Source organism: Mercenaria mercenaria, chromosome 12 (assembly GCF_021730395.1).
Source record: "Mercenaria mercenaria strain notata chromosome 12, MADL_Memer_1, whole genome shotgun sequence".
NCBI classification, from domain to species: domain Eukaryota; kingdom Metazoa; phylum Mollusca; class Bivalvia; order Venerida; family Veneridae; genus Mercenaria; species Mercenaria mercenaria.
This window is the reverse complement of record NC_069372.1, coordinates 25,230,120-25,242,150: the sequence shown is the minus strand read 5'-3', so window position 1 is coordinate 25,242,150 and position 12,031 is coordinate 25,230,120. Positions and strand designations below refer to the sequence as shown.

At 36.4% G+C, this 12,031-nt stretch overlaps 1 protein-coding gene across 3 annotated transcripts in view; it reads left to right on the top strand.

The window, feature by feature from the left end:
• Positions 1 to 12,031, top strand: part of LOC123533752 (vacuolar protein sorting-associated protein 33A-like) — a 39,433-nt gene that overhangs the window by 21,992 nt on the left and 5,410 nt on the right. For all 3 annotated transcript variants that reach the window (XM_053519475.1, XM_045315582.2, XM_045315583.2), the window contains exons 10-14: positions 4,526 to 4,680; positions 5,550 to 5,636; positions 7,194 to 7,325; positions 7,749 to 7,917; positions 8,783 to 8,905. In XM_053519475.1, the coding sequence (XP_053375450.1) occupies positions 4,526 to 4,680; positions 5,550 to 5,636; positions 7,194 to 7,325; positions 7,749 to 7,917; positions 8,783 to 8,905 (666 nt within the window). The remainder of the gene's footprint in view (positions 1 to 4,525; positions 4,681 to 5,549; positions 5,637 to 7,193; positions 7,326 to 7,748; positions 7,918 to 8,782; positions 8,906 to 12,031) is intronic.

Sequence of the window (12,031 nt, the reverse complement as noted above, 5' to 3'; positions counted from 1 at the left end):
TTAAACTGATATAGAAAAAAAAGAAGTCGTTATTCTGATCTATTACAGGATTTAATAGCTCCTTCTGAAGAGGGGTGACCTGTCGTTGAGTGTAATTGTGTGACTTTAGATGCTCCCCCACCAAACAAACATTATTCAAAATAGTAAAACCGTGACTACTGTGATTCTATAGGGCCCCCTTAATGTGCAGGATGGATTGGCTCCCTGACAAGTTGAAGTCGAATAACAAAATTATCGTTTTGCGGTTTACGCACAACAAATACTAAGCTCTGAGATGTGATTCACATCAGGCTTTATGAAGAACAGTGTAACCACTGGATTGTAGTCGTGTTGTATACATTCATTACATGTAAAATGTCTGTTCTGAAGAACTAATTGTTGGAACAGCAAGAAAAATAAGTCTTATGCGGTTAAATGTGACATTTGCTGTTAGCCTGCTGTAGCCAATGGTTCTGCTACTTAATGCAATCAGTATCATGGTCTGACTAGTTCTAACAGTCATGATAAATATTCATTGAACTCTTCCATATACAAAATTACTGCCTCAAAAGAATAAGGGTTTATCATATGAGATATTAAGTAAAGTTATATGAAACCATATGGGATTTGGACAAATAAATGCACTTTTAGACAAACTACTAATTAACAGAGAATTAAAGAGTAATTAAAGATTAATATTGACTAGTAGGGCATCATATAATATTTAATCCATACACTACGACGGGACATACGTGATGTGTAAGGACTGACACAATACACTTGCCCATCATGTGGTTCAAGCCTAGACTGGTGCTTAGATATACATCATAGAATGCATCACTGGCTTACGGAAGTTCGGTGGTTGCTACCCAGGTTTTTGAAACAATGCAATGCACATTTCATCTCCATACAAATTTCGCATATAATTCATTTATATAACGAACATTTAGATCCAAAAAATACAAAATCTGAAATAAATTATTGCCTTATCTCTGTACTACCCTGAAACTGCCCAAAAATTCAAGAGTAAAGACAGAAGCTCTTAGAATGAAGCAAAAAAGTTTATTAAATTCAATCATAAATTCTGAACTAAAAATTAACAAAAATATTTCATACATCGATCGAGCTAAAAAGGCAAAAAAACAATTTCAGTAAGATGTTTTATAGCATTTAAGTGTTGTGCACAAGCAAACATTAACCAGATTTTTTTAAAAGGTATATGTCCCCCCAGATAATTAAAATTTCATAGGCTTTCGCTAACGGGGACTCAGCCATTTGTCATTTTCACTGATCACATATTCGGGAAAACATCTATACTCAGCTAGAATTTTAAATTGTCATTAAAGGCCATTTTAGTGTTCTGGATAAACCAATTACTAACATTAATATGATTTTATTACGATCGTAAGTTTACCTGAATTTAACAATATTTAAGGTGTTTCAGAAACACTGAGAAGAAGTTCATGCGGAAATGAATGAATTTACCAATATCCAAAAATTTACAGAGGCTAAGCTTCTTTACTACACTAAGAAATATAACCAGAAATTAATTAGTGACAGCAGTGCTTGACAGCACTGAAATTGTTCACTTTATGATAAAAGCAGCAACCTTGGCACAGTTGTAGTGCATTGCATTCATCAAAATATATAATAGGCTATAGACCCTTCCTGAAATTTTAAAAATGGCCACCAACATGTCAATAAATTTAAGAAATATAATGTCTCTATTTTTCATTAATGCACTAAGACAGGTATATATGTGTGTTTAGAATATGTTCAGGTTATAGGTCACTTAAGGTCTTGTTTAAGAAATAATATATCTCATTTAGTGATTTGTCGCTGAATATATCATTGTTTGGGAGTTCAGATGCGAAGGCGCAGCCCGAGTGATATAATACCGTATAGCAGGTTATTTCTGCGGTCAAAATGTTCTGCGTTTTGGCCCCAAAAATTGTGAAACAAATTTCTGCGTGTTTAATTTCTGCGTTTTCACATAAAAGGAAGAGTAATTTCTGCGTTTTTGATGCCAAAGAAGAGGTAGTTCCTCGCATGATCAGGCGTTACGAGAATGATAGCGTATGAAAACAATAAACTAAATTACCGGTAACTATCGTAAAATAACTTTGCATTTAATGAAAACATTGTAGGATACAATAACATGTGAATTGAAAAAATGTAAGTACAACAACAATTGCACAAACAACAACTGCAAGCTACGGTATAGTTAACGCAACTTGACCCCGATGGTTGACCTTTGCATTATTATACATAATGAGGCACAACCTGTTATTGAAAAGGAGTGTATGTAAAACACGAGCTGCACAAGAAAAAGGAAATATAAATTTGTGTAAATATAAATTATTGTATCGGAAGGTTTTAACTGATCATATGTAAGTATATATACTTTGGTACTGCACTGTATACAAACTAATTCCATATAAATATACACGGCTACCCTAAGCACCCTTGATTTCTATTATGAAATAATCAATATGAATAACCAGTCTAAGGTCAACCATCGCGGTCAAGTTGCGACTACTATATGTCGGCATAACGGTTATACTTATATAAAGGTTATTAAAGTATAGTTCGAAAGATATTTATTACAAGGGGTTAATAAGAACAACACAAGTGAAATTCTCTCAATTTATTTCATTCACAGGAGAAAAATGTTTTTCTGAGGGATTAACAGTTAGGACTCTGATTGACCATAACACCTAATTATGCAATTATCGGTAATTGTCAGATAGCGACGGTAATTTCCAATAATTACTTCGGATTACCTAGGGGAATCATAGCATGAAACAACGTTGGGGCAAAAAAGGAGTTTCTTTTACATTTTAAATTTTCGCTGGATGAATATTCTGCTGGAAATATTTTTGCGATTCTACCGAGAGACCGCAGAAACGCAGAAATATTCCTCTCGTAGAAATAACCCGCTATACAGTAATACGCATCTGAAAGACAAACAATGATTTTATTCAAGAGCAAATCACTAAATGAGATATATTATTTCTATTCTAACATGTTATCAAGGACTTTAAAGTACATCCTTGACGGCATTCACTAAATATTTGCCCGTTTTCAATTGGTTTCTTTTCCAGCGCGTCGCTATGCTGTTTGACGCTATGACGTAATAATTGTGACATCAGAATAGTGAATTGTTGAATAATAATTCACTGTTTTCAGCCTTCTTTGTTTCATAGGAAAATGAATCGGGCCGTGTTAGAGTTAATTTTGAAGTGTGTGCTGAAGTGTTTTATTTAGGTCCATCTGATGAAACATTCAATCAAGTGGAAAGTTTTGCAAGTAGAATTATTGGATAAAGACATTTCTGTTATGTAAAATGCCCAGTTATGGATGGATACAGGATTGTTATTCAAACTCACAACCTTTAAGTTAAGTGGCTATTTAATCAGATAAAGCTTTTCTCTGCCAGTACATATTGGTCAATCTGTCCGTCTGTCCTGTCATTGTCTGAAGCATAAAAACTGTTTAAGGAATTGGCTTTAACCTTCATCATGCCGGACATGATTGATTCTGCCTTTGCGACCAGTGCATATCATGATCAGCCTGCATCTGTGCAGTCTGATCATGATCTGCACTGTCTGCCATTCAGTCAGTATTTTTTTGGTAAGCACCCCTTTTTACAGTTAATGGTACTGTCCAAACTAAAAGATGGACAAGTTCATGATAGAAATTTAGCAGGGTAAGAGGTAAACCTGGTATATAGGTAGATGATGACAGGAGAGTTGTAATACTCAGGAATCATAACTCTAGCTTCTGTAACATTTCAGTAATTCTGCTTTTTTTTCATTCTTTCATGTTATGTCATTTTCTGTTATTATCAAGGATAAGCTATCTGGATTTGAACTAATATTTATAATAGCAAATTTTAGCCCATTCTGTATTACTGTCATAGATACACTTATCAGAGACATTTTAACCCTTACTCTGCTAAATTTCTATAATGAACCTGTCCATCTTTCAATTTGGACAGTACCATTAACTGTTAAAAGGGGTGCATACCAAAAGGATACTGACTGAATGGCAAAAAGTCAGATCATGATCAGATTGCATGAATGGTCGCAAAGGCAGAATCAGTCGCGTTCAGCATGATAAGTGTTAATAGTGGTTCCTGTGCTAAGAGAACAACAAATGAATAAAATACAAATAAAAATGTTACCAGACTGTCCAAATTCAAGAGTTCTCCAAACTCTAACCTTGGTTTGTAAGCATATGACATCATAAAAAGGTTGTACTATTTATAGACTGACTAAAAATGGTACGCAGATTTTAATTAACTACTGTCTAGATACAAAACGAATAACAACCCGAACAATAAGTTAAACATTTATTTTTTTCACTATAAATTTATTTTTACCACGTCTTCTTATAAAATTTACCATATGAAAAATAGACCTTTTAGAATTATTTAAAAAGAGGAAAAGTGTGTCCAGCATGTTAAGGGCTAAGGAATGAGTTGAAATGGCTATTGTTTGTTTGAGTGTAGATGGGATAACAAAATATAATTTATTTTGTACAGATACATCAATAGCTGAGTTGATTAAGGATGGTACAGACACAGATGAGTTCATGGAATGTTTACGATGTCAGCAGGAGCTATATAAAGGAGAAGAGACAGATAAAGTTAACACATATATTGAGGACTGTATAGGTAGAAGGGAACCACTATTGAAGGTACTGTATTTACTGCATTCAGACCTCATCTGAAGTAGCTAAAAAATTGGGAATTAGCCTTTACACTGCTAAATTTCTATAATGAACTTGTCCATCTTTCAATCTGGACAGCATCATTAACTGTTAAAAGGGGGTACATACCAAAATAATACTGACTGAATGGCAAACAGTGCAGATCTTGATCAGACTACATGGATGAGCAGGCTGATCATGATCTACACTGGTTGCAAAGGCAAAATCAAGGGTTAGCATGATAAGGGTTAAAACACAAAATCAACAAGAGTTCATTCCTACCCAGTGTTCAAACAGTGTATGTCAAGTTTTATATATTCTCTCTAATGTTAGAAAGTTTTCAAAATGACTTATATTTTAGTATAATATTCAAGGTGCATAGAAACATACATTATGCAATACAGAACACCAAAGATTACATGGAACATTTTATATTCCATAGTTTGGTTTGGGAAATAGATTTTAGTTTTGTGTGCTTTGTTGGCAAGTAAAACACGGTTTTGAGTTCAGATGCATAGTAATTTAATTATGAAGACCAAAGGCAAGAGTGATTAATAACGACCCATCTGAATGAAAAAAAAACGTGTTTTATTTGCCAACAAAGCATGCAAAACTAAAATCTAATTCCATTCTAACACGTTCGAATTACACCAGGAAGGGATACTAATTTGGAATAAAATGCGGTTTAAATACGAAGGAGTAAACCAGAATAGCCAAAAGAAAGTCATTATGCCAAACGTGTTCTATTCGATAAGACAAAACACGGTAAAATCAGTCTTTGTTTAAATAAAGAAAATCTTAAAAGTGTTTTAATTAAAGTTTTCTTCAGAACATTGATAGTTAATGCTGTATTTCAGGTTCTGAGATTGTTGTGTATCCAGTCATTCTGTAATAATGGATTAAAGCCAAAAGTTTTAGAATATTATAAACGAGAAATTGTGCAGGTGAGATTGCAAGATGTTCATTTACTTTAATCACACTAAAGTGACGTGCTAGCTAGAAATAACAGTTCATCTCCTAATGTAAATTGCTTTCTTTAAACATTCTTACTATGAGCAGTCTATCTTAGTTTCTGATATGAAGCGGTTGGGGGTTTGAGGGTTTCTCAAAGGTTTTAGCTTGCAGGAAGAGCCATGTTTTTTATCTCCATGGAGTGGAATATGTAGTGCATTTTTATGCATTGCACAGTCGCAGTGACTGTGTTTGCCTTAAAAGTACAAATTTATTTACATTGTTTTTTCTGGGATATAAAAACTCAGGATATTTTCAAGGTAATGACTAACTGTCTAATTAATAACACATGGTTGACCCATTCCGCTGCCATTTATCCTGATGTGACTGTTATAGAAATGTTTTATGCAGACTTTTTTATGCCCCCCTTCGAAGAAGGAGGGGTATATTGTTTTGCAGATGTTTGTCGGTCGGTCGGTATGTAGACCAATCCGTTTCCGGATGATAACTCAAGAACGCTTGGGTCTAGGGTCATGAAAGTTGATATGGAGGTTGGTCATGACCCGCAAATGACCCTTATTGATTTTGAGGTCAGTAGGTCAAAGGTCAAGGTCACAGTGACTAGGAACAGTTTAATGGTTTCCAGATGATAACTCGAGAACGCTTGGGCATAGGATCACAAAAGTTGATAGGGAGATTAATCATTACCAGCAGATGTTCCTTTTGATTTTGAGGTCAGTAGCTCAAAGGTCAACGTCACAGTGACCAGGAACAGTTTAACGGTTTCCAGATGATTACTCAAGAACGCTTGGGCCTAGGATCAAGAAAGTTGATAGGGAGGTTGGTCGTGACCCGCAAATGACCCCTATTGATTTTGAGGTCAGTAGGTCAAAGGTCAAGGTCACAGTGACTAGGAACAGTTTAATGGTTTCCAGATGATAACTCGAGAACGCTTGGGCATAGGATCACGAAAGTTGATCGTGAGGTTGAACATGACCAGTAGATGACCCCTATTGATTTTGAGGTCAGTAGGCCAAAGGTCAAGGACACAGGGACCTGAAACAGTAAAACCGTTTCCAGACGATAACTTGAAAAAGCTTGGGCTTAGGGTCACGAAACTTAACAGGGAGGTTGATCATGACCAGCAGATGACCCCTACTTATTTTGAGGTCAGTAGGTCAAAGGTCAAGGTCACTTTAGACCAAGAACAGTAGAACTTTGTGCACAGTGACCAAATAATTTCTGTTCCTTGTGCAATTACTGAATGCATCGGGGGTGGGGGGGGGGGGGGGGACATTTTGTGTTCTACGAGCTCTTGTTTTCTTATTAATGCAAATTGCAAGTTATATATAGGATGTACCAAGCTGAAAGTTGTCCATAGGCAATTATGGTATGCATGCATTTGGATTTCTTTACATGTGTTATTATTTACTAACCCCCTGAGAGTCTATACTTCTTCTGCTTGCAGGCTCATTTATTATATAGTATTTTCAAAGTACAGAAGATTATTAATTTTTATATGTTTAAAGTGACTTGCCTGTAAATTTTAGACATATGGGTTACAGCATCTGGTAACGTTGACCAATTTAGAGAGAGCGAGACTACTACGGCCACATACAAATAGAAACTACCAGACTATAAGAAAGTCACTCAAGCTTACTGTCGAGGATGTCAATGAATTGGTAAACTTGAATTAAGATTATTCCATAATTGACATTAGGTGAATTGGAATATAGTGGTCATTTTACAGTGAGTCTTGTGACTGGTACTACATTTTGGTGCAACTATTTTGGTTGCTCCAACTTCTTCCACCGTCGTAAAGGCAGATACTTGCCGTACTCAGGCAAATGTGTTAGATCAATTTTCTTGTCTACTTGATATTATTTTAACCTTTTCTGAAATATTATATTATATTATATACATTTTATACACTACATCATAATACAACATTAATTTATGACGTCACTATCTGTAGATAGGGAAGAGATAAGGTGGTCATTTACCTAGATATCCTTGTCTTTCCCCACCAGACAGGCAAGAAATCCATGTTCATAGACCCCCTATATCAGGCTTCATATAGTGAAAAAATTGTGTGTTTTTTTCAGACACCAAATGACATATCGTATGTATACAGCGGTTATGCACCTTTAAGTGTACGACTAATACAGTACCTAGCACGACCAGGATGGCGGAGTATAACTGAGGTGCTTAGTATATTACCAGGTCCAAGGGTTGATGAGGTCCAACAGATTCCTGTAGCTCTAAAAAAAAGAAGTAAGATTTGAATGTCAAAACAGTTCTGTGATAATTTTTTACCATATCTTACAATAGGGCCTACAAGAAATAATAGAAAGTTTCATCTTCAGTGACAGGTTGGTAGAAAATCCATTATGTTTGTTCGTTTCTTTTGAGTTTTAAGAATTATTTAAAGAGAGGTAAAAGATAATAAACTGGTTAATTCTTGATAATTGCTTATTATTGTAATGAATTTAGATACTGTAGAATTTTGCAATTTCACACAGGCCATTTATTTTTTATGGGCCCTCCATGGCGAAGTGGTTAAAGGTCACTGATATTCAATCGCTTGCCCAACACCACTGTTGGTTAGAGCCTAGCTGAATAAGAGGTGGAGGACAAATGATTTAAGACACAATGTCTTTTATCAGAACCCATTTTCTTGTACTTAGTAAGCCTGGGTTTCTTACCTGCAAACACTTCATGACGTAAATGCGTAAGAAGTCTTAAGTGCATATGAGCTGTGTCATGAGAAAACCAACATAGTGTGTTTGCGACGAGTATGGATCCAGATCAGCCTGCGCATCGGCAATAGGCAATGAAAACAAACAGCATGGATCCTGACCAGGCTGTGCGGATGGATAGGCTGGTCTGGATCCATGCTGGTCGCAAAGCCACTATGTTGATTTTCTCATAGCGCGGCTCATATAGATAAAGAAGCACATAGACTTCTTTCACATTCACTCATCTAGCCATGCTCTCAACAATAACAAAACAAATTTCACAAGATGAAGAAAGGTAACTACAGATATATTGTCTTTAATGTTAAAGAAAAATCAATATAAAGACTACACAGTTATTTTTTTATTAGCAGTGATATAATTTTTGTTTTCTTCCTTTGTAGGAAGTTCAATAACATCATCACATTCCAGTATGGCTGATCAGAAAGTAACGCTAGTCTTCTTCCTTGGTGGCGTCACCTATGCCGAGGTTGCGGCCCTTAGATTTCTTGCCCAACAGGATGATGGTAAGCAAGTGGAATATATATTGTACATGCATGTTCTTCTGTCAAGATTATTGTATTCGAATTTTCTGCATGTTTTATTAAAAATAATGCATGTCAATATTTATTAAAGATATGAATTGTCATATTAATATGATATACTTTCCTTATTTGTTAGCTAGACTATCTGAGCTGTTCTATTCACGTCGGCATCACACCTTGTTAAGTTTTGAATGCCAGTACGAATAGCGATCATTTAAAGGCTTATAGCTTTGGAACATATTTTTTTCTTTTTCTAGGTCAATTACCAGCCTTGTTGGGTCAAGTCCATTAACTCTGACATGTATTTTGGCCAAATTATGCTCCCTCTTGGATTTAGAAAATACTGGTTAAAGTTTTGCATGCAAGTTACTATCTCCAAAACAGAAGCAGATACTGAATTGAAACTTACGTGTCTTAGGGGTTATAACACTAGGTCATTGCATCAAGACCCATAACTCTGACATGTATCTTTGAAAATTATGCCCCCTTATGCACATAAAAACTTCTGGTTAAAGTTTTGCATGCAAGTGATTAACTCTTAAACTAAAGCAGACACTGGGTTGAAACTTTATAGATATTTTAACATTAAGGGTAATATTCCTGCTTTTGGGACAAAAATTCAAATAGTCAAGCATTGGCTGTCTTACGGACTGCTGTTGTTTACTTTGACTGGAAGTTTATAGATTAAGTCCTCAATTGTTGGTGAAGAAAAGAATAAGTAAGATATTTTTCTTAACCATTAATGTTACTATAGGGATAACACATGTTTTTTTTTGTGTTATTACATCTGCAGAATCCTGAGGGATTGGTTGGTGCCCGACCCCGTTAGTACGAGGGTATTAAAGTATCCTGAGAGATTCTGCAGATGTTATAGGAAATGAACATGCACTGATCCTGTTCTAGCATAAAACATGTAAAAAGCTAAGAAATTAATGTATGACCATCAACATCATTGAATATCTATGAAATCATCGGAATGTCAGCTTTGTTTGATCATGTTGATGTCGTTTTCTTTTGAATTGGCCCATTATTGTGCCACTGAATGCACATGTATAAAAAGGTGTGTTTATAGTGTATGTGTGCAAGAATCAGTTTGTTAATACACATTCACTTTCCTGTTAAAACACACCCAGAAAACAACAGAAACAGCAGTTTTATGTTTAAATAGAATGTGCAGAAAATTTCGTTACACCATTCAGTGCCATTATCTGTTCATGAAAGTTTGCTTGATCATTTACTTGCAGGTAACATTACTTTGCATAAAAGTTCATTATACTGTTAGATGCCATTCATCGATTCCTGACATGTTAGATGAGTCTGCTATTATTTTGCTTAGTTGCATCTTATTAATCCAGTTGATCTTACAAATTTAATTGTCACAAGAGCAGTCTTTAGTTGCTGTGTGTCTTCCATATATAAGTTGCTCCCTTCTTCGGCTCAGCTTATTATGTCTCCCCCAGGAGACATATTGTTTTTGCCCTGTCCGTCCGTCCGTACGTCACACTTCATTTCCGAGCAATAACTAGAGAACCATTTGACCTAGAACCTTCAAACTTCATAGGGTTGTAGGGCTGCTGGAGTAGACGACCCCTATTGTTTTTTGGGTCACTCCGTCAAAGGGCAAGGTCACAGTGGCCTGAACATTGAAAACCATTTCCGATCAATAACTAGAGAACCACTTGACCCAGAATGTTGAAACTCATAGGATGATTGGTCATGAAGAGTAGATGACCCCTATTGATTTGGGTCACTCCGTCAAGGTCAAGGTCACAGGGGCCTGAACATTGAAAACCATTTCCGATCAATAACTAGAGAACCACTTGACCCAGAATGTTGAAACTTCATAGATGATTGGTCATGAAGAGTAGATGACCCCTATTGATTTTGGGTCACTCCGTCAAAGGTCAAGGTCACAGGGGCGAACATTGAAAACCATTTCCGATCAATAACTAGAGAACCACTTGACCCAGAATTTGAAACTTCATAGGATGATTGATCATGAAGAGTAGATGACCCCTATTGATTTTGGGGTCACTCCGTCAAAGGTCAAGGTCACAGGGGCCTGAACATTGAAAACCATTTTTGATCAATAACTAGAGAACCACTTGACCCAGAATGTTGAAACTTCATAGGATGATTGGTCATGAAGAGTAGATGACCCCTATTGATTTTGGGGTCACTCCGCCAAAGGTCAAGGTCACAGGGGCCTGAACATTGAAAACCATTTCCGATCAATAACTAGAGAACCACTTGACCCAGAATGTTGAAACTTCATAGGATGATTGGTCAGAAAGTAGATGACCCCTATTGATTTGGGGTCACTCCGTCAAGGTCAAGTCACAGGGGCCTGAACATTGAAAACCATTTCCGATCAATAACTAGAGAACCACTTGACCCAGATGTTGAAACTTCATAGGATGATTGATCTGAAGAGTAGATGACCCTATTGATTTTGGGGTCCACCCGTCAAAGGTCAAGGTCACAGGGCCTGAACATTGAAAACCATTTTTTGACAATAACTAGAAACCACTTGACCCAGAATGTTGAAACTTCATAGGATGATTGGTCATGAAGAGTAGATGACCCCTATTGATTTTGGGGTCACTCCGCCAAAGGTCAAAGTCACAGGGGCCTGAACATTGAAAACCATTTCCGATCAATAACTAGAGAACCACTTGACCCAGAATGTTGAAACTTCATAGGATGATTGTACATGCAAAGTAGATGACCCCTATCGATCTTGGGGTCACTCCATTAAAGGTCAAGGTTACAGGAGCATGAACATTGAAAACCATTTCCGGTCAGTAACTTGAGAACCACTTGACCCAGAATGTTGAAACTTAATAGGATGATTGGTCATGCAGAGTAGATGACCCCTATTGATTTTGGGGTCACTCTGTGAAAGGTCAAGGTCACAGGGGCCCGAACATTGAAAACCATTTCCGGTCAGTAACTTGAGAACCACTTGACCCAGAATGATGAAACTTCAGAGGATGATTGATGATGCAGAGTAGATGACCCCTAACGATTTTAGGGTCACTCTGTTAAAGGTCAAGGCCACAGGGGCCTGAACATGGAAAACCATTTCCGTCAATAACTTGAGAACCT